Here is a 25,427-nt window from a genome sequence, read left to right as displayed (position 1 = left end):
GCTGTCTTTCGCCTTTCTCCATCCACTCCTGGGAGAGCTTTACCCGCTCCACCAGTGATTTCTGAGTAGCACAGGATCTTTTTTTCTGTCAGAAAAGCCAACTAGATGTTGGGCAGATCACAAGGGAAACGCTGTCTGCCTCATTATGGAGCTGCAATCTGTTCCTTCTCCACCCCTCCCCCGCTTATATTCTTCTCTGGGGAATTACCCTTCCTTTTCAATCTGATGGTTTAATCTCTCACTGCTCTCTGCCTATGTACCCCTCATTTCCTTTGCCAGAGCTACTGCTCTCACTTTTCCCTCTCCTTGCTTCCAGGATGAGGCACTTCCATGGCACTGTGCTCAGAGATGTATTTGCCCACCTCAGGCCCACCACAGCTGGAGGAGAAGAGAGACCTTACCAGTGCATGGCAGGTGCAAATGCTGCCGCAAGTCTGAACGCCTCCTTCCCTTCCACGGTGCTCTGTGAAGCTGGCAGCCCATGGCTTGGATGGGTACACTCTTAGTTGGGTAAGAAACTGGCTGGAGGGCTGGGCCAGGGAGTGCTGGTGAATGGAGTAAAATCCAGCTGGTGAATGGTCATGAGTGGTGCTCCCCAGGGGGTGGTATTGGGTCCTGTCCTGTTCAATATCTTTACGGATGACCTGGATGAGGGCATTGAGTGCACCCTCAGTAAGAGTGCAGATGACATCAAGCTGGGAGGAAATGATCTGCCTGGGGGATGGAAAGCACTACAGAAGGATCTGCACAGGCTGGATAGCTGGGTTGAGCCCAATGGGATGAGGTTCAACAAGACCAAGGGGGCAGAATGTCTGGCAAGCAGCATGAAGGAGAATGATCTGGGCATGTTAGTTGATAGCCAGCTGAACGTGAGCCAGCAGGTGTGTGATCAGCTGGCCAAGAAGGCCAAGGGCATCCAGGCTTGTATAGAAAATAGCATTGCCAGCAGGAGGTAGTTGATGATTGTCCCTCTGCAGTGGACTGCAGTGTTCAGTTTTGGGCCCCTCACTACAAGAAAGACACTGAGGCCCTTCAGCATGTCCAGAGAAGGGGAATGGAGCTGTGAGAGGTTTGGAGCACAAGTCTGATGGGAAGTGACTGAGGGAACTGGGGTTGTTTTGTCTGGAGAAGAGAAGCTCAGGGGAAACCTTATTGCCCCCTACAACCTTAAAGGAAGTTGTGGCGAGGTGGGGTTGGCCTCTTCTCCCAGGTAACAGTGATAGGACAAGAAGTAAGGGCCTCATTTTGTACTGGGGAAGTTTGGGTTGGATACTAGGAAACATTTCCTCTTGCTGGCACAGGCTGCTCAGAGTGGTGGTGGAGTCACCATCCTTGGAGACGTAAAGAACCACATGGATGTGGCACTGAGGGACGCGGTCAGTGGGCAGGGTGGGGATGCACTGATGGTTTTACTGGGTGATCTTAGTGGTCTTTTCCAATGTTGATGATCCTATGATTATAAAACCTGAAGCAGCACAAGCTCTCCCTGTGGGAAGGTAAGGCACTAAGCCTGTGGGTGCTGGCTGTAGGCTTTTAGGAGACAACAGAGCCTGGGGACCACTGTGTCTGTGTCTCCCCATGGGCCTGTACAAGACAGCATTTCACAGCTAAGCAGAAGGATGCTTTAACCCAGAGCCTTGCTAAGTGCAGAGTCCTAGTCTGTGGCTGGAGGTCTCATGTCCCTGAAGCCCATCTATGCATGGCAGGGCAGCCCATAGGGCTCACCAGCGCTGTGATAGAGCGAGGGCTTGGCCATGGCTGTACGGCCACTCCCTTTGGAAATGTTTTTCTGTCTTCAGAAGCAGTGTTTAGCTGGTGCAGAACGCACTGGTTCCAGTGACATGTGGAGACTGTTGTGTGCTTACATCAAGCACAGCATGCTAGTTTATTTTCTTTGTACTTGGCTGTTTTGCAAAGCCTTCACAATTCAATTGCTAATATTTTTCACAATTATATTTGAGCAGCTGCATTGGTATGAAATTCCAGAGGCCTGGAGTTTTGCAACACTCTCTCTCATGAAGGACACCTCTGGAAAACCACCCGTACTGCAGGGAGGATCCTGCCAGCACCACTGGCAATGCCAGGGCAGCCATCTGCTGCAGGTGACCATCCTCCCCTGCTGCTCCTCCCAGGTGAGCACTGCTCTCCTCATTCTCTCTGTCCTCTGGGAAGGGCTGGGGGTGTTTTGGTCAGTATGGTTTCAAGGCACCCGGGAGATGTGCTGACCTCAGTTCTTCCATGTTCAGGATGGTGAACCTTGGTGCTGGCTATAGGGGCCCCAGATCACAGTGCCACTTGTGGCTATGGCCCTGTCCTGCAATGGAAGTTCCTTTCCTGTCTCTGTGCGTAAACTACATGCATTCTGAATCACAGCAGCATTCCTTCCTTTGGGCAGCAGGCACTCAGAGCCTTGTTGGGCTGTGCGCAAAGGAAATGTTCTCCTGGGGTTCCCTGCTGTGCTCAGATTTGCTCCTGAAGCAAGAGATGTAGTGACCTCAACTTCAACATGGATAATTACAACTGTAGTTCCTGCCCCTTCAGTGACGCAGGTCTGTATTCAACCTGACCGAGGTCTGTAGCCTCTGCTGGCTGCAAGTGCTCTCAGCCACTGGGCCTGCGTGTTGTGTGAAGTGCTGTTTGTTTTTCCTTCTATTCTTGCTAATGTTACCTGCAGTGGATGATGCAATCGGGCTGACAGCCTGCAGTGGATGATGCAATCAGGCTGACAAGCAGAGATCACGGAGAGGTTCTAAGTCCAGGATGGAAAAAAGAGGGAAAACCTAAAACTACATCAAAACCAAATAGTGCACCCTAAAAACAGGCAGACACTTGGTTGGATGTGGAGCTCAGGGGAGATATGGTCAAGGGAGCACCATGGATGAGCTACCCATGCTGGAGCTGTCATGCTGGGGAACATCCACTTGGCACCTTTCTCTAGGCTGTAGCCTTCTGTGCTTCAGCCATCTCAGCCCACAGTTCTGCTGAGTCCGAGGACTTCAGGGAAACGTGGAGGAGTGAGTCTCTGGGGTTGGTTTGACAAGGCAAGAAGCAGCACCAAAGATCTGTGCAGGAGGACATGAAGCTGAGCTGCTGCAGGTGCCCGTAGTGGCAGATGATGTGGCTGTGGATGATGATGGGTGGCTTGGGAGGTTCAGGGTGGATGCTGGGGGAGGATTCTTCCAGGAAGGCGGTGAAGCCCTGCACCTGGAACAGAGACTCCCCATCTTTGGGGGTTTTTAAAACTGAGCTAGAGAAATCCATGGCTGATCTGAGTTAGCACTGGTAACAGCCCTGCTTCTCATGGGGCACAGGACCAGCGGTGTCCTGAGATCTGTTCCAGCTGACACTTCTGTGACTGTACTTACATTAAAACTAAATAAACGTGGTCTGATGTTGACTTAACCTTCCCAGTGAGCATGTTGATCTACTGTTATTGACATGCTTCTTCCTAGAATCTGATTCTCACTAAAAATGAGTGAAAATGGGAGGTGTCCTTCATGTTACCTGGAAGGGCACATGAGTTGGGTTTTTGGTTCTGTCCTTTGGGCTGAGGGAAAGCTGGCACAGGCAGCACACTCATTACTATGGTGACACAATGACACAATGCCATCCCTTACCAAGGTATGTAGATGCAATTATTGGGATAAGGTTTTGAGAGAATGATGTCTCCTTACAGTCATGATCTGAATGGCCCTTCAGCACGTGCTTCTGGTGTGCCTTTGCACTTCAGCATCTGCTTTAGCAGGCTATAGTTAGTGAGTGCTTAGGGAATCCGGTGCCAGATGTTCATTCCCTAGATCGTGAGTTGTAATAACATATTTCTGCTTCACTGCAGTCACAAAGCAGGACCTCTGTGCACAGCCTGGTGGACTCCTTCCAGACCTGGGGTTAAAGCTCTGCATGAGCTGTTTCCTGTCGTTATCCTGTCCCTTTTGGTAACCACCATCCTTAACAAATCCTCTCCCACCTCTTGCTCCCTGTTACCTGGGATGGATGGTCAGAAACCAAAGATGTGCATTCCTGTATTGTTTTGTGGGGGATGAGGTAGTGTTTCTGGTCAGAGAAATCCTACTCATGTTCCTCCGCTCCATCAGAGGCACAGGGAATGGTGAGCAATTAATCTGAAACTCTGTGCAGTAAAACACAAATCTCTATAGCTTGAGAAATTCTGGATGAAAGCCAGAGAAGTTTAACAAGGAAATGTGTTCCCTCCAGTGTAATTGTGCCTTTGGCTTCTATTTTAATAAATGAGCAACAGCTGAACAGAGGCCAAAAGGAGAGTCCCCACATCCTGAGGTATGTTCGATGCAGTCTGGGCCGTGCATGCTTCAGGTACTGCAGTGGGACAGTTAGCACAAAATACTGAGGATTAACCATCAGTTAGACAGCTACATCAAAGGTGAATAGCAATCATGAGTGTGTGGATAATCCCAGTGTGAAGGATTTCCTTTTTTTTTATGTTTAAATTTTCTTTTGAATTCCCTCAAGACAGGAAGAGAAAGAAGAAAGCCAGGCACTGTGATAGAGGCCTTAGGGGAGCTGGAGGCCTGGGGTGATAAATCAGCAGCATTTCAGTGAGATTAAGGAGGAATGTAGCATAATATACGAGGCAATATGGAAAGAGGCATTTTATTACAATCAGTCCTGGAAGAATTCAGTTCCAGATGGTTAAAGTGGGGTTAGGTCAGGAACCTCCGTCAGATGGGGCTCACCATCCAACAATGTGCAGGAGCAGGGGAAGGTTTCCTCTGCATCAACAAAACATCTTGAGAGGGGAGAACTGTCTCCATGGCTGGATAAAACAGCTTGCATTAGTAGGGAATGTCCTCTTTGAGAGTGCAGATGGTGAGGAGTGGGGCCACTTTGGCATTTCATAAGATGTGTCCTGTTCTTGTAGAACGTTTCTAAGATTTTGACGTTGGATTGTCATCTGAAAGCAGATGGAGGATAATAGAGGATGACAGGGCTGTTGTCCTAGCACTGATGGGGACGTTGGCCTTGATTAACTGCCCCCCCCCCCCCCCCCCGCCCCTCATAGCAGCTCCTGGGCTGTGTGGCAGTCATAGAATAGAATCACAGACTCATTAAGGTTTGAGGAGACCACTGAGATCACCTAGTCCAACCTTCAACCCATCACTGCCACATCCACCAAACCATGTCCCTCTGTACTAGACAGCACCTCTAACCCTGATGGGGACCTGTTTCCCCAGGGAACAGCCTGCAGCTTGCTTCTGGCTAATCACAGAGTAGTATTAGGAAGGAAGGACTTTATAGCTCCCAGCTAGGGCAAGAGGTAAAGCAAAGACTTGGTTAATGGAGAAATTTCTCCTGCAAAAGCTAGGACTAGCTCCCTGTCAAAGACAGAACAGAACTCAGACCACAGCACTGATGAAGCACAACAAATCATCAGGAAGGGCAGGAATGTTGCTGTATTTCAGGATTATTATTATTTTTAAAAAATTTTGAATGGTTGAAAGGAATTCTCATTTTAGGAAAAATTGGCCATGCTTTGCTACAGCATTTGACTTTTCTGTTGGATCTCTTCTACCAGATAGAAAAGTTTAGATTTATTTTTGTTTGTGTTCTGTCTTACACAGCTAAGAAAACAATTTCAAATAGGACAAACTGTCTTGTTCCAGGGAGGAGGTCTGATTTGGAGAGTGAAAACAGCTTGCTACTTGGAGTGCAGACTGCAAAAGAACAAAGCTCTAAGGACTGTTCCCTATGCTGTGCCCCACAAGAGAGGCTATTGAGCCAAAACGCTGGCCTCACAGAGCATCCTGCTATGCTCAACAGTTTCCTTGTGAAATTCTTTTTATCTGTGCCCCAGAGCCTGGTTTTCTGGGTGCTGGCCCTTTGGGAATGATGGGCCGGGAGGCAAGCACTTGGGGTATTTACTCCTTCCCGTTTGGAAGGAGTATTGTGTTCTTTTCACAGGGATTCTGGTACATCCTTCTGATAGACATTAATAACATTAATAGCCATTGCTGTGGAAGAAGAGTGGAGTCTGTTTTAGTCAGGTGCACATCAGTCACGTATTTATGTTTTGCATATGTCACAGGTGACATGAAAGGAAGAAATCCTTATGAGCCAATGTTCCTGCGTGACTTTCATGGGAAATGAGTTCTGGCTGCACAGAAGCATGTTTCTTGTGGCAGCTGAATGAAGAGTTACACTCAGATGCTCAGAAAAGTGGGATGACATCATGTAATCTGTACATCTTGTGAAGATAAATCAATGCTGCTATTCATTAAAATATATGCACTTGCAGTGGCTTCTTTGGCAGACTGATTGTAATAAATAATCTTAAACTAAGTGAAGGTCAGAAATCCTGGTAGGAAGGAGCTCTGTAACAACATGCTTGAAAACCAGGCTCAGTTGGAACAATTTCTAGCAAAAGAGTGAAAGTGTGGGTTCAACATTTTTAGGTTCTCAATTAAAGGATGATCATCACATCAGCAACGTGTCAGACTCATCAGCCTGTTTTCCAGGAATCGTCACTCTTGTCCAAAGGACAGCAGGAAGCCCCTAAATAATGTGACAGAGATGGTAAGTGTGACCCAGGCCAAAATCCATTTTCCTGTCAGAGCTTAACAAAATATTTTCATTAAGAAAGGAAAATGAGGACATTCCACTCTTCTCATAGATAACTCTCAAGACTAAATTTGTGAAGTAGAAAGAGGAGGCATTGGAAATGATCCTTATGCTTACACCTGTAGCAATCACCTTGCATTTATTACTACTGCTTAGGCTGCAAGAATGAGCTGATTTATTAACTACTGTCCCTTTGGATTTCTTATTTAGGGTGGTAGAACAGCTGTAGAAAGCTGAAAAGAAGTCTAGGCGCACATCTTGTCTTTTCAGCCAGTTTCTTGTGTTCATTATGGTCTATAAACAAGTATCTCTCAGGTCTCCTAAATAGATTTTCTGATCATGTTCCCAGAACAGACCACCACCAGCCTCATTAAAGCTTATTTATGCTACTTTCATGCATGAATAAAAAAACTCCCATTCACTGCTGATTTTATTTAGTTAGATCCTGTGCCTTGTGGCAGACATTGAATCAGAGTGACATTTATGGGCTCAAAAAAAAAAAGCGAAAACAGTGGGACCGCGGCGAACAGTTTGACACCTCTGTTGTTCGCGACGTGAAAAGGAAGGGGTTAACCTGTTCTTGGCTGTATTGTATTGATTGAGGCCCACGCAAAGAAAATACAGCTGTAAACAGTTAGGAGTGTTCCCTGGTAGGGGCTTTTTTTTTTGGTAAGTCATTGAACTGGGACTTTGGAGGTATGAACTGTTGTTTCCCAGGGATGCCACCCGCTTCCTGCATGATAGGAGAGGAGGGAGGTCACTGCTTTGCTCCAGGTCCCAGCTGGGGATGGTGCTTTCTCTCTCTAATTCTTCTAACTTGCTTGTCTGTGGATGGCTTCCCAGAAGAGTGACATCTCTCTGTGTGCTCGTGGCGATGGGTCCTTCTTTCGGCTGGGGCCTCTAGGCACCGCTACAGATAGCAAACACGGCTTCCCCTTTACATTGATCTCCTTCATCTCCATCCATGCTGCAGCATCTGCAAGGTAAGATTAATGGCTTGGAAAGAGAAAAATCGATAAAAACGAAGAACAGTGGAGTAAACTTGCAGCAGGTGGGAAGCTGTGAGATGGCTCTATTTTCCTCCGGTCCCACTGGCTGCTGATTTCCAGCAAAGGTATTTTTGCACGAGAAGGATGTGAGCCTGTAGTTTAAATCACAGGGTGAACAAAAAGCAGCTTTGTGCATTTACTTTGGGCTAAGCACATTGTGAATATTCTTAAGCATCGCAACCAGGATTAACATCCCTGCATGTTAATGCCTGGAATTCAGCGAGAAGCAGAGCAGGAGAGTGGGTTCCCTGGGCACACTGTTAGGTGTCTCTTTGAACCGCTGTTAAACAGCTTTCTATTACTCTTGCTTGTTTCCCCACTCCTCCATTTTTTTTTTTTTTTTTTTTTCTTCAACAGCTTCTGGAAGAAGTCCTGATAGATTTCACCTTTCTGAAATTTACCGTACTGTTTTGCCTCCAAATACACCTGCGTGGCAATAGTATGTATATGAAGAAAAACACCATGTGGACAGAAGTAGAGAGTTTGTTATTTACAGTGGATCATTAACCTGGTGTGCAAATTTGACTTGATCTCTCCTTTTTTTATGCTCCCCCCTCTCAGTGGAATTTCAGAGCCCGTGAGGAGCTGCTGCCTTTTGCCGCCCCGGGATCCCAGCAAGGAATGGGAATCTGATGGATTGCAAATGCGCCTGCTTGGTTTAACCCCCAGCCAACCAGATAAGTGCCCTTTTAATTTTCTCACAGTCGTGCTTTAGCCATATCTGTGCACAAAACATCTCTCTTCCCACTGATTTTAATTCGTCTTCACAAACGAATGCTCTGTGCTTCTCTCTTCTGCTCAGAAATCCCAATAGCAGACAGCGGTGTTCGATGAGTGCTCTTAATTGCCAGGAGCTGCTGCAGCCCAGGGCTCAGGGTGCTGCAGGTCGGTGGCAGCCCCAGCCTCGGGCAGCCCCATGATGTTGTGGGCAGCGGCTCCATGGCGCTGCTGCCGCGACCCATCAGTCCGTGCAGTCCTCTGGGGCTCATTAGGGGCTTAATAACCTCACTTGGCTGGCTTGATAGGAAAGATGCTTGTGCAGGCTTGGCGTGATCTCAGAGAAAGCAGCTAACGCCACTGGAAGGAGAGGGCTTTGTGCATGTGCTGTTCATCTGTGTGATAGGGGAGAAGTGATAGCCCCCGCTTCCTCCAGCAGGGAGATGAGCAAGGATGTGGGGCAGAAGCCCTCAGTTACAGTGGGATTGTATGGGGCACGCAGAGCGTTGTCGTGGGTGAGCAGCAGCGGGAAATGTCCCTTCAGAACCGCGGGGACAGAGAATGCAATCTGTCAGCAAAATGAGTTTGGGTTTCTGTAGGTGACTGCTGCCTGCTGACCGACATGCTGACACAATTATTAAATAATTTGAGGAAACAAGAAGATGTGGTTCTCTTGTAAAGTCTCTCTTTCAATAGCACGCAGTCATGAGGCTGGGACAAATGTTTGCTGTACCTGTGACTGACAGCATTAGAACGAAAAAACACAGAGGCAGAGTGTACAAGGGAGGGGATGTATGGCAGGCAGGAGAATCACTCCAAATCACTCCATGTCTGTCTTGTCTGCTCTAGCAGGATTGATTAGTATCATAAAATGCCCCTCTTGCTGTTGGGGTAACTACAAACATGTTTGCTATAGCAAATTAGGCTGTGCTACTTGATGTGAATTTGCCTTACCTACCTAAGTGGTTAGAGAGTTTCCTGATGAAGACATCAGCCCAGAACAGAGGGAAAGTGGAGAATGATTCCCTGCCACAAACTGACCCCGAGCACAATCTGTGGACTCCGTGTCCTGTCACTGACAGCCTGGAAACGAGGCTCATAACACTGCTGTCCTGGCAGCCAAGGGCCACTGAGTCGTGGGGGGGACAAGGGCTGGAGGGATGGAGTGGGAGTTCGCTGCAGCACAAGAGCTGGATCAAAGTCAGCCTACTTGATCCCTGGAGTGTCTGCAGTTCTCTCTTTTCTTGGAAAAGCTCCTTGTTCATGCTGTTGTTACCCAGAAAGGTTTTCATATTAATAGTACCAAAAGCATCTCCGATATCACTGACTGTCTGCTCTCTATCTTGCAATTGATAGCAATAGTTATCCTTGGCTCTTCAGTGATCTGATAATAAAATGGCTTGACATTATATTAAGAAACACTGATGAAACAAAGGCTTTGTGGTAAAGTGCAGTCAGGGCTCTTTCACTCATCAAAGATGAATAGGAAATTGAAACATATCATTTGTGTACCTCAATTAACAGGGCTGTTTGCTCCTCTGAAAAAAGAATAATATAAAAAATAATGTAAGTGATTTCCAAGGTCTTGATTGCTAAGTTTGCAACTTGAAATATCCTTTCTGCCGCTGTGCCAATATCGATGCTTACCCAACTTAGGCCCCATTACATCAACCTGCAGTTTGTTTGCTGGGTGGATCTCGAGGTAGAGGAGGACTCCACAGATCTTGACAAATTGCTGCAAAAAATCTTGTCCTGAATGGAAGAGCCCCAGATCCCTCACTCTTTCCTCGTCTTACAGGTGAACCTTGAAGACGGCTGAGGCGCTGTGTATCTCCTAAATGCATGCCCTTCCCCTGGGGATAGAAAAGCAGCCATGAGGAAAGACAAGAAAAAAGAGGAGGCTGTCTTTCTGAGGAAAAAGATAACTTTGCTGAGGGCTTTCTCGCTTCTCATCGGCAGCATGGTTGGCAGCGGCATCTTCATCTCCCCCAAAGGAGTGCTGAAAAACTCGGGCACTGTGGGGTTCTCCCTGGTGGTGTGGTTTGCCTGTGGGCTCCTCTCCATGTTCGGTGAGTGGGAAGTTGGGTCGGCTTTTGCTTGAGCACCCAGCAGGTGAGGGGAGCCAGCAAAACTGGAAGCGTAAGAAGTTGGGAGTGAAATGGAGCAAAATCTCCCCATTCGGAGTGCCACAGAAGTAAAGGCTTGCTAAGGCTGGGGGTTACCAGCACCTCTGCTGGGGCAGGCGAATGTCTGTTCAAAATGTTTTGGGTGAGTCTGGTGGTACCTTAGAGCCAGGAGATGGAGCAGATGTCAGTGCTCTCTGTTTGCTCTGCTGTTGGCTTTTAGTACCCTTCTTGTCTCACAAAGGGTTGACTTTTTGATGACATGTTGATTTCTGCTCCTCTGAAATAATGTAACTCTTACAGTTAGCATGCAAAAAAAGCCCTGGCTTTTAGTTTTCTTCATTAACTGTATACAAGCACTTTCACAGCAATCCTCCAACAGTGCTGCTGGGAGAAATGCAAGATCTCACAGCTCTGGGGAGAAAGCTGGTGTTTATTTCAGTGGGTAACTTTAAAGTTCTTCCTCTTTCACCACTTGGAAAAAAACAAAAACAAAAGAAGAAAGGAAAAATACTCCATGTGGACAAAATACCCTGGAATGAGACATTTCTAAATGCAGCATTTAGAAACCGAGACGTTCAATTATTTACCTGGGAGTGATTGTGGTTCCTTCTCTTTGCTATGCCTTCCAGTATTTCAAGTTCCATGTGCTGCCAAGCATAGGCTGCCTTTACTACACATGTGGGATACAGCTTGTGCGTGGTTGATTGGGGAAAGATCTATTTTTGCCTGAAGAAAAATCACAGATGCTCTTTTAACTGAGCTGAACAAAAAGTGATCAGGTGTGTGCTGGTCATGTAGCTCAACCCCTGCATGGGGAGGCTTCCTTTGGTCTCCTCTTGTGGCCTGGCTGCCTCTTCGTCAAGTTGTTGATAAATTTTGTGGCTAAATTTGTTGTTTGGTTCTTCTAGCCCAACTTCACAAAACACTTAAACACAAGCTTGAAGCAAAGGAGAGCCGCTGAGTAAAATGTGAGGGGTCTGCCAAGACTTTGGGCAGGGTGTTGGCACAAATTCACATACAGGCAGAAAAGTCTGGGGTCTTTGCCATTGGTGTGACCATGAATGGTCTCTGCGGGAGAGGGGGGCACAGCTGTACCACTCCGGGGCTCTTGCAGGGCTGCCCAAGCTGGGACAAGCAGATGGGGTATCTCACCTGTGGGTCATACCCCAATAGCACTCAGCCCCTTCACGTGGGCATCGTGCTCAAAGGCGTGAAGCATTTATGATCTCTCGTAAAACATCCCCTGTCCACTGTGTAGCATAGAAGAGAGGGGACAACCCAAACCTCCAGGGGTCAAAAGGGGTCTCTTGTAGTTTAGTGGTTAGTGGGTAGCAGTGGTTCTTTCTCCTACCTTTCCACATGACTTCCCTGGAAAGTTGTATCATTAAACAAATTAGCAGAAAATTTCCTTCCTCTGACAGAAGAGTGAACTGACTTCTAAACTTCATAACGCACAAAAATGTGGAAAGGAATGGTTCTGCTAAAAGCTGTTTTTCTTCTTCTGCTTCACTGCTTATTTTGAGCAGACTCCTTCAGGCCCTCAAAGGCACAGAGAAAAGAGGAAATCCAAAGGATGATTTACTAAGCTTATTTATACTTTGCCAGGTGCCTTGTGTTATGCAGAGCTTGGAACAAGGATCACCAAGTCTGGAGGACATTACATCTATATTTTGGAGACCCTGGGGCCTCTGCCAAGTTTCTTGTTTCTGTGGGCAGAGTTTTTTGCTATCAGGTAGGAGATTTTGTTTGTTTGATTTTTGCTGGGTGCTCTGCAGTTCGCTGCTGTGTTTTGTTTGTTTCGGTGTTCAGTTATGGTGCCAGGTAACAGTCTAAGTAGTTTGTAAAGGAAATGGGAAAAAAAAACAAACAACAATCAACTGGATAACTTTAAAGACTGTCAGTGATAGAAGGAAGAAGACAAAATTAGCAAATAGTTGCATGTGTTCATTGTGATCTGTGCTTGAGGAATCTGTTTCTTCCCCCCTGGCAGCTGGTATCCTTCAAGAGCTGTGGTATTTTTTGGCCACTGAGAGCAAATGACAAGTTAGTTTCTGATTTTCTGCTTCCATCGTGAAGCTTCTCACATTCTTCTGTGGAAAATAAAAAGCTTTCTGGCTTAGTCCCAAGTTAAATACCAAGTTAGAAATTTGTAAATTGCTTTTTTTTTTCCACCTGTAAAAGCTAATCCTCCTCTCCCAATGGCCTGTCCTCCATGTGCACTGAGATGAAGCAGGACACATGAAACATGCAGCACTGCCGTATGTGATTAATTCTTAACTCAAAAACAAAAGTTGAGATTAAACTTCTTGCATCTGTGCCTCTTAACCTATTTACTGAGAAAACCTGTGAAAAAGATGACAGGATCTGTGTGGTAGTGGGTCTATGCACTACAAGGAAGCTTCGCTCCCTCTGTCCTGCCATGTTGAGGCCATCCACAGAGCCAAGTGTGACCCTGCCTGGTTTCCCCCCCCAGGCCCGCCAACAGTGCTGTGGTCTCTCTGGCATTTGGTCGCTACCTGCTGGAGCCATTTTTTGCCCCCTGTGCAGCGCCCGTCCCTGCTGTGAAGCTCGTCTCTCTCCTGGGCTACTGTAAGTACAACCCTCCATGCCACGTCTCGGGGCCTCTCTGCCTCAGACTTCCCATGGGGTGTTATCTTCTGGGATTGGGGCCCAAGACCTGAAGGCATTCTGTCTGCATCTCTTGCTCTGAACACCCTCTTTGGGAGGATGCACTTTTGTCCCGATCACCCTCAACACAAGAGCAGTTCTTCCTGCATGTGCCAAGCATGGGCTGCAGCATGCTCTCCTCCCCAGACGCAGTCCTCACCCTCAATTCCTGGAGCGTCACCTGGAGCGCACGGCTGCAGACGGCTCTCTCCGTCGTCAAGCTGCTGGCCCTCATGCTCATCATCGTGCCAGGGATGATGCTGCTGGCCCAGGGTAGGTGATGTCTGGATGTACACAGCTCAGGGCTGAGTGTGTGGGATAGTTGGCTTCAAGCTGTGTCACTTCTGTGGGGCTGGTGTTCCCGGCTCAGCTTTCTCCGCAGGTTTTTCACAGAATCACAGAATGGCCAGGGTTGGAAGGGACCTCAAGGATCATGAATCTCCAACCCCCCTGCCACATGCAGGGACACCAACCTCCACATTCAATGCTAAACCAGGCTGCCCAGGGCCCCATCCAATCTGGCCTTGAACACCTCTAGGGATGGGGCATCCATAGCCTCTCTGGGCAGCCTGTTCCAGCACCTCACCACTCTCACAGTAAAGAACTTCCCCCTGACATCCAACCTAAATCTTCCCTCCCTCAACTTAAAACCATTTCCCCTTGTCCTGCAGTTATCTACCCTTTCAAAGAGTTGATCCCCCTCCTGTTTGTAGGCTCCCTTTAGGTACTGAAAGGCTGTAATGAGGTCACCCTGCAGCCTTCTTTTCTCCAGGCTGAACAAGCCCAGCTCCCTCAGCCTGTCTTCGTAGGGGAGGTGCTCCAGCCCTCTGATCATTTTTGTGGCTCTCCTCTGGACCCTCTCCAACAGCTCTCTGTCTCTCTTGTACTGGGGGCTCCAGACCTGGACACAGTACTCCAGTACTTTTTGGGAATGAGTGGGGCTGTATGAGCCCACCTGGGCTGACAGAGGCACACTCCTCTGCTGACCCTTTCCTTTGGGATACCCACTGTCAGCATGTCTTGAAGTCCTTCCAAAGCAGTGCAGAATGCCATGGACGTGGGGGACATGTGACAGCATCCCCTGGTGTCCTAAGCCTGTCACAGCCCTGTAAGGAGTTACCAGCCCCCAGCTGAGCCCTGGTAACTGCATCTCTACCCTTCCTGTGGCTTTTGCTGATGCTTTTTACCCCCTAATTTAATTTTACTCCCCTAAACAGGCAGTAACATAGTAAACTTACAATGGACTCATGCACAATTGTGTGCTCATTTCCAGAGGAAAAGAAAACATAAGATAAAACCTCACAACGATATCTTCTGGGACTGATACAAGAGTATTGGCTTTAATCCAAGCCTCAGTTTATAGAAAAGCCCATGGCATTCACACTCAGGGGATGAAGCCAGCTCTGTTTTCACACTATTTCCTTCCTCAGCAGAGGAAACAACAAAGGCAGGAGGATCAACATTCATGTTTCTTTCTGATGTCTGGTGCTGGCTCCTTTGAATGCGCGAAAACCCCCTCGGGCAGGCAGCACTTTTGAACTGAAGGTCTGCCCTGCAGCTAGAAATCCAGAGCCATTATTGTTAGGGATGCCTTCAAATGGCAATCTGGATCCCTGGCACTGTCTTCCAATGAGGAGGATAAGTGCCGGTGACATCTGGAGAGAGAATCCACCGAGAGACCCCGGGATGACAGGTTGTGTTTAATGTGACTCATGGGGGATTCTAAATCACTCATTAATATACTGCAGACAATAAATCCTTTTTATGTGCCATCACTTATAAGCAGTCACTTTAGTGTATAAAAAGACTACCCCAATTGGCCCATTCCATTTTCTACATTAGTTTTCTTCAAATCCATGTATTTTTTTTTTTTTAACTTCATTTTTGTTCTTGTTTTTAAATGAGTCTGCCTTGCTCCGCAGCCTCTCCCTGCTCTCTTTGCTTACACTTTTGTTCTTCCCCCTGCCATTGCCTTCCCCTTTGACTGGGATTTGTTTCAGAGCCTTGCTGGACCAGTGCTCCACACCCCATGCCCAACTGAGGTGCCTCACTGGGAGGAACAACCACACAAACTCTGTGCCTCTTCTTTTAAATACATTTTGAAATGGAAAACTGAACATAGATGTGGAACCCAAACTTAGGGCCACTTGGATTTGAAAATGTTGGAAATACAACTCCTTTTGGCTGTGTTCTTGCTGCTCTTCCTTCAGATAAGAGGCTGCTCCATGCTCCTGCCTGCCTCTCCTTATTTTTCTGAAGTCTGATAAAATCTGCCCTATAACCAAAATCCTGACTTTGATCTGTACATTTTTTTTCTTTTCTGAAGAAGAACGGCTTTGTAAAACTCACCATTCCTCTTCCGCTTCTCGGTGCCGGCCCAGATTTATTTGAAGCAGAGCACTTTTAGGAAAACTGCAGGAGCTGGTAAAATGCACTTTGATCCAATCACCTCTACTTTTTATTACTGCGTTTGTTTTGCCCCCTGTGTCCCCACTTCCCCTCCTGCAGGGCCATTCCCACGCCAGTAGCCCCTCTTCTCGGTTCCCATGCTCCGCACAGCATGGGACCAGGGGAGCTGCATTAGCTGCCTTGCTGGCTGCACAACATCAAACAGAGCCAGCATCCGGCTGTCAGTGGATGGGGAGAGGGGTCAGGCCAGGGAATCAGAGCTGGGCTGTAAGAAAGGATGGGAGAATTCAGGTCTTCTCCTCTCTGTGATCTCCCACTTCCAGACAGTGCCTTTCCTGACATATCTCTTGTAGCTGAACAGGAGAGGATAGTTTTCTTCTGTCCCTGACTTATGCCAACACAGCACTGTAAATTAAAACAATGCAACAAATCTGAATACCTGGCGCCCATGATGTCACACACACCTGTCCCAGGTTTGGGCAGGTGGTATGCAGCCTGCGGGAAGGATGTCCATATCTGACACATCTGTTGTTTTTTCTCCTCTGTAGGCCACACCAAAAACTTCCAGGATGCTTTTGACAGGCAGTCGCTGGTTCCAGATAAGCTGCCCTTGGCTTTTTATGCAGGCATGTTCGCATATTCAGGCTGGTAGGTGTGATGGGAGGGCAACTCACTGACAGTGTGTCACTGTCTGAGAGCTGCTTCAAAGCCTCTCCTTGTGTCTGCGCAGGTTCCAGACCAGCTTTGTGCGTGAGGAGTTGGTCAGACCCGAACGGTAAGGCTGGAGAAGTAGATGGCTTTTGTGCCTCAGTCCTGGGCTACCACTGCGTCCCTAAGCACCAGCAAACAAAACAGGAGGAAATAAGTCTGTGGGTTCACCAAACCAACAGCAGCTGCAGTCTGCAGTAACATGATGAGAAATGAAGATATAACAGCTTGTTCACTGCGTGTCTCTCTTCCCCTTTCTTACAGAAACATCCCCCTGGCTGTCATTGTGTCTGTGATCACCGTCATTGTGGGGTATATGCTCACCAACATCTCCTATTACACTGCCCTGGGAACACAAGATGTTCTGGCTTCTCCAGCTGTTGCTGTGGTGAGTTGTCACCCTACTGATAGCTGTCTTTAGTGTGGTCGGTTTATACTGAAGGGGGTAATCTTGACAAGGGTCTAGGAGATAGTTTTCCTCATAAAAGTCTTTCGTTTTTCTTTGTTGTTTCTCTGAATTATTAGAAAACATTACCTTCTAGTCTTTCTTAAAAAATAATGAAAAAGAATCTGCAGATAAAGGGCCGGAGGGCTGGAACACCTCTCTTAGGAAAGGTTGAAGGAGCTGGGATTGTTCAGCCTGGATAAGAGAAAGCTCCAGGAGACCTCACTGAGGCCTTCCAGTACTTGAAAGGAGCTTATAAGCAGGAGGGGAGCTGACTTCTTACGTAATCTAGTAGGGATAGGACAAGGGAGAATAGCTTTAAACTAAAAGAGCGGAGATTTAGGTTACATGTTTGGAAGAAATTCTTAACTCAGAGGGTGGTGAAGCTCTGGCACAGCTGCCCAGAGAAGCTGTGGTGCCCATCCCTGGATGCACTCAAAGCCAGGTTGGATGGGGCCTTTGACATCCTGAGCTGCTGGGAAGCAGCCCTGTCCATGACAGGGGGTTGGGGCTGGTGGGCTTTAAGGTCCCTTCCAACCTAAGCTGTTCTATGAAGAGATAACAGTAAAAAAAAGGCAAGATTTTAAGTATTAAGTATTTTACTCCTTCATTGGAGGAAGTTTTTTCTGCTTGAATCTGATATTACCTAGAGATCACTACATGTTCCTGCAGTCATGATTGCTCTTCTTCCAGAGTTTTGTGCAGCAAGCCTGCACAAACCTTATTTCAGTGGTCCCTGTCCTCGTTGCACTGTCCTGCTTTGGCACCATGAATGGAGGAATCCTCACATTTTCCAGGTCAGATCCCTCAAAATGTATTGCATTTTGGCTTAATGTTTTGGAGAGAAGCACCAATAACCTGTGTACGTGACAATCATTTGGATGGCATTTTGTGAGAAAGCTAAGGCCTTTGACTCCCAATACATAACCTGCAGAACACTCTGGCTGTCTTGAGTTGTCTTCCTCCCTTTCCTGGCCAGGTTTACGCTCTCTCTGACTGGCCAGAAAACCAAGGTTTTCACCTGCTCCCACACTTCATACTCCAGTTTGAAGTAAAATATCAACGTTTCTGGTGAACTACAAGCTTTGTTGACATGACAGCTGCTCAGTGAAGCAGAGTCATTGTCTGCTGGCTTCATCCAGCGCCTTTGCTGCAGGGCACAAGTCTCTGTGTTATGAGGACCTCTGGCTAAAACAAGTGCTCCCTGGAGAACTTTGCTTTAAGTTTGGTGAAACATTATCAGAGCCAGGTCATTCCTAAAGCAATAGCTGAGGCTCAACAAGCCTTGCTGAAACAACAATAAGAACTTTGTTCCATGGAAAAGTTATCTTGCCAGCTCCACTGGCGACTATACTGTGTCCTTGGGCGAGCCTTGAAATTGGAGAGGAGGGCAGAGCTCATGGAAAAGTGCGTCCTCCTGGTCCTGAGGAGCTGAGCAAACTCTCTGGAGCCAGCTCCATTTCACAGCTTTGATTGCAAAAGGAAAGATCATTTGATATGAAAGGGATGTTTCAAAGCACAAGAGCTAATGAGTTATTTGATCTGCTACCCTCAAGTCCTGTATTAAACATGGTGAGGAGAATCCCCCTGCTTAACGTCCCTAGCTAGAGATTTTCTTTGAGGATGGGAAGTCCCTGGAGAGCGCAGAGGTTCTACATGTTTCTGTCATCCTTCTCTCCCCCTTCCTGGCATCATTAACATAATCACTGCAGAAGGGCCATATGAACAGTGATGGGGCCTCCCTGGCTGATGGCCAGCCACACCCCAGCAAAACCACAGAGACGGCAATAAAACCAGTTACACACTCATGCCCCAGCTGCTTTGGGCTCCGTTCCAGCCCAGCTGATGCTCTGGCTTGGTGTGTTTGTGGATATTAAGTTTATAAAATGCAATGCTTTCTCCTTAATTACCCTTTCACAATTCAGGAGAGGAATGGAGGCAAGGAGCTCTCTGCTGTTGTTTTGTAGCTTGCCCTGTTTGTAGCTGTCATCTTTGTAATACACAAAACTACTTTCTAACAGCTGGCAAGAGACTTGCTCTGCTCTTTGAGGAACTTGGGCTTTATTTCTCTCTCTCTCTAGTTTATGTATATCTCTATGTAGTTTATATTTATAGACAGAGACATATATATTATCACTGGCACATAGCTGCTGCTGTCGCACAGCCAAGCAGGCTTTCCTTGATCTTAAGCCTAGTCTCCTTTTGGGATGAGCATCAGGACTGACAACCCCTCTCCATGAACTTGCCAACCTCTCTTCTAAAGACTTGAGGTTTGTGGCCCCTCCACCTCCTACTGGCTTGTTTCTGCTTCCAGCCTCAACACATTTATTTTCATGCTGTGCTCAACTAAAGGTCACTACTAACTGTTACCACAGAGACACTACCAGTAGTGGGCTCTGCATCATGCCGAGATAAATGGTCCTTGAAGAAGTATGGAAATCTTTGGAGATTTTTTTCCCAAATCCACTGAAAAGTGATGCTAAATGGAGAACTGTGGCCTTAAAGAGCAGACTTGTGATGACGAGATCAGTCCAGCTGCTGATCTTTTCATTTCTAGTGCAGATGTGGGATGCTGATGCATAGAGCTCCCTGTCTTTTCCTAGGACACTGTTTGTGGCCTCCAGAGAAGGGCAGTGGCCTCCTCTCTTCTCCATGATCCACATTCGAAGACATACACCCCTTCCTGCTGTCATGCTTATGGTAAGGAGATCTGCCTATCTCACTTCTTGCAGTCTTGGCTTTCTTGTTTCACATGGCCATCTGCAGAGCCCGGAGAATCTGAAAAGTTTTAAAGGGTGTTGAGACACTGTCAGCTTGCAAAAAAGCAAGTCCTCTCATGTCAGTAGTAACACTCAAACCCACTGTCTCAAAGTCTCCACCCTTTTGTCTTGGCCATATTCTTTCAAAGTACTGTCCCTACCATTGCTGCCTGATATTTTCTATGGGAATTTCTCGGCCAGCCTTCGGTTACTTGAAAAACTGAAATTCCTAGGTTAGTGGAAATGCTAGAAGTGCACATTTGTGGAGAGGCTCTCAGATTTGGGTTCTTCCTCCCTTCCCATTCATCTTTTTTTCCCTGCAGTGGTCCATCATAACACTGCCTCTGCATCTTAGTTGACCTGTTAGAAGCTTAGCAAATACTTCTGTGTGAAGCCTTTGTACCACAGGCCTTTGGGCATGTTTGAATTGCCCTGCCTAGGCCATAGAGCACCAACAATGCTGTTGGTCTCCATCCTTTCTGTAGCACCATAATTTTGTATTTAGAACTTTGATCAGCACTCTTCAGTCTGTGAGAGTGCTTTGCAACATGTTTGTTGACCTCTGAAATGTTGGGTCTGTGAAGTAGCTACCTGTGATTGCAGGGGGGTGGGGGAGATGACCCGTATCACCCTTCCCTGTTTGAGGACCATAGCAAGGTTTAATTGACCATATTTAATCTTCACAATGCTCAGTTCCCTTTGGTTACTGCCATGGTGTGTATTGGAGATATCTACCATCTACTGAACTTCTTCAGCTTCTCCCGATGGCTCTTCATAGGATTAGCCACTCTTGGGCTCATTGTCCATCGCTACCGTCACCCGGAGCTGCAAAGCCCATTCAAGGTAATTCATGGTTTGTGTCTAACAGCCTGGACACATGCCTGTCATTTTTCTCTCTTAGAGCATTATGTGGCTGTGATTGCCTTTAGGCTCCAAGGGCTCTAAATGCCTATTTCTCTGTAAGGAAAATCCCAAGGTTGATTGATGTGCCCAAACAACAGATGTGGTAAATTCTATTCAAACCAGTTCTACATGGGGCTACCAGTTGCAGCTGCAGAGTGACAGCTAGCTCCAGGGGACAAGGTATCAGGCTGGGAACTGCAGAAGGCAGTTCTCATGCTCTCCTCTCTGAGGCTGCAGGGAAGGACCTTTGCCTGGATGTGATGTCAGTATCAGGTATGTCTTAGCCCTAGTGAGAAGCGGAATGTGTCATGGGGAAAAGAGCATTGCCAGATGGAAGATTGGAGCAAACCTGACATAGGAAATCATCTCCCGGTACAAAAGTATCGTACAGTGTTAAACAGCTTGAGCACAGCTCGCTGAGTCCCCTGCCACACACAGCCTCTATGGGATATTGTCTGAACTACAAGTACAGGCAGCCTGAGGGGTTTCAGAAACTGCCTCATGCATGGTGCTTCCATGTGCACAGCTCCAGAACATTTGGAATGCATGAAACCTGTGGCCATAAGAAATGAAAAGCATTAGAAGTGGACAGAGGGGAAGAGAGTAGCCAAAGGAGTTCAGTTTCCCACTCCTCAAGGGGAAGCTGGAGGATGCCCTGTCCCCTTTCTCCATTCCTGGACCTTTTTGCTGGCCGCTGGGGTCCTGCTCGTGGGGAGTGCTCGGTCCCGAAAGCTGGCATGGCTTTTAGAGCCCCTGCTCAAGGCAACTCTCCCACTGCCAGATAATCTGCAGGCAGCATTTGGCTGGGGCCATGCACAATGTGTTCCCCTCTCCAGTCACGCCTGCACACTGCCTCCAGCCAGTTCCTGCAGAGGAGAGGAGACCTCTGAGGCCACAGGCACTGGGCAGCTGATCAGCCAGAAACTCGGGGAAAAGAAGCACTTTCCACCACTCCCAGGGCTCCTCCCCAAGCTGAGTGGGGCCTGATGCAGAATTGGGGTAGTTCTTCTTGGTGTTTACTGGAGACAGCGTATTTAGTAGAGACCTTGAGGCTTTCGAGCTTGCTGACTGGCTGGCTCATGCAGTCACCCAGACTCAGATTTTTAATAAGTTTGATTTTTTTTCTTTTAAAATAGTATTCTTGAGGGAAATGTATTACTGAGTAGCACTGGTGATGCTTTTACTTTCTGAAAATCCCCTTGAGATAGAGCTTTAGGTTTTTAATAATTCCTAAGAACGGGAGTGAGGAAGATGATGGCATTTTAGTCAGCTTGGTGGTCTCTTCCTCTCTCTCCCCATTTTTTAGACCCACCTCAAACCCGAAGTATGGTTATCTGCAAGAGCAAAGAACAGCGCGGATGTGATGTGTGCATGTGCTGCTCTCCAGTGGTCAGAAACATTTCTTCGTCCAACAGCAGTTTGCTTGCAGAGAACAAATAATCAAAGACAAATATAAGAGATTGTGCTGGTACTTTTCTCCTGCAGATTTTTAGTTGAAAATGGTAAGAAAACACCAGCAAGGGGAGAGAGCAGTTCCCTCATGCATCTCTCAGACAGATGTGCTGTGTGAATACGTGCACGTAGGAGATGCTGGCAAAGGATACTCAGGCTGGAAAGTCAGTGAGAGCATGCAAGTTTGGTGGTTGGACAGCTGCCATCACTAGAGCAACTATCTCCCCCAGCTTAGTATGGTCAGCATCCAAAATATGATCTGTGTTACAAGAAAAGAGATTGTCACCCTAGGTGAGGTCAGCAGCTCCTTTATCAGATGTGGTGAGGAGTAATTTGGCTGAGGTCAGATCTAAAGAAGAAGGAAATGTTTCATGGCTTCTTACTTCAGTTTTGCCCTCCAAATAACACAGACGAATTGACTCACCCAAAAGAATGAGGCTGAAGCACTGAGTGCTGTTCTGGTCTTTCAGCAGACTGTCACTGAAAACCGCATTCTTGGCACAGGTGCTGCAGAGCTGGTTTATCCTGTGTTGGTTGCCATAGGCCTCAGGCAGGCTGGAGGCAGCTCAAAGTGAGTCACAAGTGTTATGACCAAAGATTGGATTGTTTCAAAGGGATTTTGCTCTTGGCATCAGAATTTCCATCAGCAGTTGCCACAGGTGACAAGTTTAGGGGTGTGTGTATGCACATGCACACATGCTGTACATAGAACGAGCTGCTGCAGTTGACTTCTCCCCAGCATGGTGTGTGGTTGCAAGTGAGGTGAAGCTTCTGTCTGTGCACATGGAGGGAGGCATGCACCTTGCAGGGCACTCTGGGCTCCAAGGCTGGCATGAGAACATTTTTGTTCTCTGCATCCTACTCGTTCACAACGGATTGTATAGACATAGCGTGCAGGACAGACTTTTCTCTTCTTCTTTAAAATGGATACACGATTATAGCTTGTGCTGGCTGGTATGATCAGTTTTGCCTTTGCTCTTTTCCCCAGGTCCCCCTGTTTGTTCCAGTCTCTTTTACCATCATCTGCCTCTTCACAGTAGCAATGTCTATCTACTCAGACCCTGTAAACATTAGCATTGGATGCACCATGGTTTTAAGTGGCTTTCCAGTCTACTACCTCGTAATCCATAGGAAAATGTCAAATCGCTGCCACAGACTGCTCTGTAAGTATGCTCTTGGGTTTCAGTGTTCTTGACCTAAGCACACTCAGGGGTAGGGTGGTTGCTTGGGAACGTACTAATAATCCAGCCTAATCTTTTTAGAAAAGATAGGGTTGAGGTCTAGATCCAAGCAGATTGGCACTGTCATATCTTCATCATATCTGTGGGATCAGTATTTCTATCAAATTTGGATGAAACAGAACAAAAGATCAAATGCTGATGTGGAGAGAGTGAGGGAGGAGCAGGCACTGGAGCCCCATGCACAAACATTTCCTGAAAGGCTGGGGAGGGGAGTGGTGGGAAAAGATGGTGCAGGCTGCCTGGTGGGGGGGCCATGTATTTAATGGTATGGGTTTGGGTGTAGATGTAGGTGTGGAAATGAAGTACCTTTCCTCCCCATGCAGTACATGGCACAGGTTTACCTTAGGTGTAGCTCTGGTGGCACAAGAACAGTGATTTATTCTAAAACAAGAGCCTGGTTTCGATTTTAACTTATAATTTCAATTATGAATCTTGAATTCTTTTGATTTGGTGTTGGGTCGAGATATATTGGTAACTAGTGAACAGAAAAAAACATACAGCAAAAAAAAAAACACCAACAGATTCAGTCATCTGCTAACATAAAACGCTCCATCCATCCTATGCCAGTGTTCTTCTGATTTTTATCCATAGCGTAGGATATTGCCCAGATTAAACTTTCTTTTTTTTTCCCCCCTTCAGATTATCTTACACACAAACTGCAGCTACTGTTGGAAGTAGTCCAACAAGAAATCAAGACATACTGAGGAAACCATCAGAACTTACAGGAGAAGATATAATCTACTTGCTACACGCCTGATGCCTTTGATCCTTCCAAACACAAGCCATGCTCTTATTCATTTAATCACTGCAAATGAGGATGAGCCTGAGCCAAAACCTTGCTGCAAGCAGCCCTAAGCTTGCCATTTGGGATCTGATGAGCAAGTCACAGTTGCTTCAGCCCTTTTCTTTTTTAGCAGAACAATCTACTTCTCTGAAATAAGCTTTCCTTGCTTTCAGAGTGTCTTTGAAACAAAGATCCAGATTCTGCAGTCTAGCCCAATCCTCAGCAAATTATATATTATTTTTTAATTTCCTAACTTGGCAAATAGAGAGCCTACAGCAGAACTAGAATCTGGCTACATGGAAGTCAAGCACAGGATTTAAACTGAAGTCTAGGTCAGGCTGAACGGGGCTCTGAGCAATCTGATCTCACTGTCGGTGTCCCTGTTCACTGCAGCGGCATTGGACTAGATGACCTTTAAGGGTCTCCTCCAACCCAAGCCATTCTATGGTTCTATTATTCTATGAAATCTGTAGCACCATGTGGAATGATGCTGTGGGGAAAGATTATAGAGGGAAATGGGCAAGGAGTGCAAACCGGAGATGAAGTACATGTGGATGAAAGCAGGAGGTGGGGAGGATAAAACTTCACTCACCAGGAAGCAAAGATTTGGGTTAGTGGGAAGATATTTGAAAAGCATTTGAAATTCAAATAACGAGCTAAGAAAACTCAGAATGCTTTATTTATTGTTGTGTAAGTGAAATAACTCTATTTTGCTTCAAAATAATGCTTCAATTTTGAATTTTATTGCTTTGAAATGATATTTCAAAATGTACTGACACAGTAAAAAATGTATATTAAAAAAATAGCTAACTACCCCAAAGCAGAGTTCAGAATAGGCTTTGATTCTTTCCCAAGGACCCCACCTCACCTGGTACCACCAGTGAAGCTGGAAATTCAGCTTTTGTCCCAACAGCAGTGAAATATGATTATCCTTTTGTTAGACAAGAGCAGTAATGAGTCGTGGGCAGATTCCTTATGAAGTGTACCTTTTGGTGCTGTCGGAAGACATGAAAGACTTCAGGTCTGAGCTTCAACTTCAGATCTACAACCAAAGACTTGCTGAATCAATACAGAAATGCTCATTTGAACTACTGGCATCAGAAAGGTTTCTGTTGTTGAATTACTTCGGTTTACATTATGAATGTTGTGAAGTTAAAGAGATAAAAAGCACAATTAGCTATTTCCAATCACTTAAGTGTTAATCTTTTCCTAGAAGATTGGAAGCAGCATCCTGAGCCTCATCTGATGGCCCTGGAGAGAGCAAGAGCAGAATGTGAAGCATTTGTAATCTACCAAGCATTCATGCACTTAGAGTAATGCCAAAGTAGCATTTATTTACCAAAACATGTAAAATGCACAGTCAAGGACTAGAAATAAATAAAGGCTTTGTTTTTTTTCTTCCTTTTCTTCTTTTTCTTCTTCTTCCTCTTCTTTTTCCTTTTTTTTCTTTTTCCATTTTAAAAAAATCACTTTTTTTCTTTCCTTCCCGTCCCCCCTTACCCCCCCTTTTTATTTTCTTCCAAAGCAACTTAGAATTACTTTTCTTGTTGAGACCATTTCCTGTTATTGTGTG

At 46.5% G+C, this 25,427-nt stretch overlaps 1 protein-coding gene across 8 annotated transcripts; it reads left to right on the top strand.

Moving 5' to 3' along the window:
- On the top strand, positions 1-25,251 carry LOC122190301 (cystine/glutamate transporter-like). Of its 8 annotated transcripts, none has more exons than XM_042890189.1 (17): positions 1-510; positions 1,965-2,132; positions 2,396-2,549; positions 6,492-6,549; positions 7,438-7,577; positions 8,205-10,429; positions 12,092-12,218; positions 12,960-13,075; positions 13,301-13,426; positions 16,111-16,210; positions 16,293-16,337; positions 16,535-16,658; positions 17,409-17,512; positions 19,319-19,415; positions 20,168-20,317; positions 22,818-22,992; positions 23,710-25,251. In XM_042890189.1, exons 6-17 carry the CDS (start codon positions 10,234-10,236, stop codon positions 23,772-23,774), a joined length of 1,425 nt encoding a protein of 474 aa, XP_042746123.1. In that variant the 5' UTR covers positions 1-510; positions 1,965-2,132; positions 2,396-2,549; positions 6,492-6,549; positions 7,438-7,577; positions 8,205-10,233; the 3' UTR covers positions 23,775-25,251. The 8 variants fall into 8 exon arrangements, with proteins under 8 accessions (XP_042746123.1, XP_042746122.1, XP_042746121.1 ...); XM_042890188.1 differs by having other exon boundaries at positions 6,429-6,549; XM_042890187.1 differs by having other exon boundaries at positions 6,062-6,549.
- The last annotated feature ends 176 nt before the right edge of the window (positions 25,252-25,427 follow it).

The sequence above is a fragment of the Lagopus leucura genome, unplaced genomic scaffold (assembly GCF_019238085.1).
Source record: "Lagopus leucura isolate 7727_CA_CO unplaced genomic scaffold, USGS_WTPT01 Super-Scaffold_100159, whole genome shotgun sequence".
Taxonomy (NCBI): Eukaryota; Metazoa; Chordata; class Aves; order Galliformes; family Phasianidae; genus Lagopus; species Lagopus leucura.
This window is presented reverse-complemented; position numbering and strand designations above follow the sequence as displayed.

Excerpts from the sequence above, each read along its gene's own strand:
- LOC122190301 (XM_042890190.1), top strand. The coding sequence starts at position 10,234 with ATGAGGAAAGACAAGAAAAAAGAGGAGGCTGTCTTTCTGAGGAAAAAG. Across the intron at positions 12,219-12,959 it reads GCAGAGTTTTTTGCTATCAG|GCCCGCCAACAGTGCTGTGG; the intron begins GTAGGAGATTTT and ends TTCCCCCCCCAG. Across the intron at positions 16,659-17,408 it reads CTTCTCCAGCTGTTGCTGTG|AGTTTTGTGCAGCAAGCCTG; the intron begins GTGAGTTGTCAC and ends CTCTTCTTCCAG.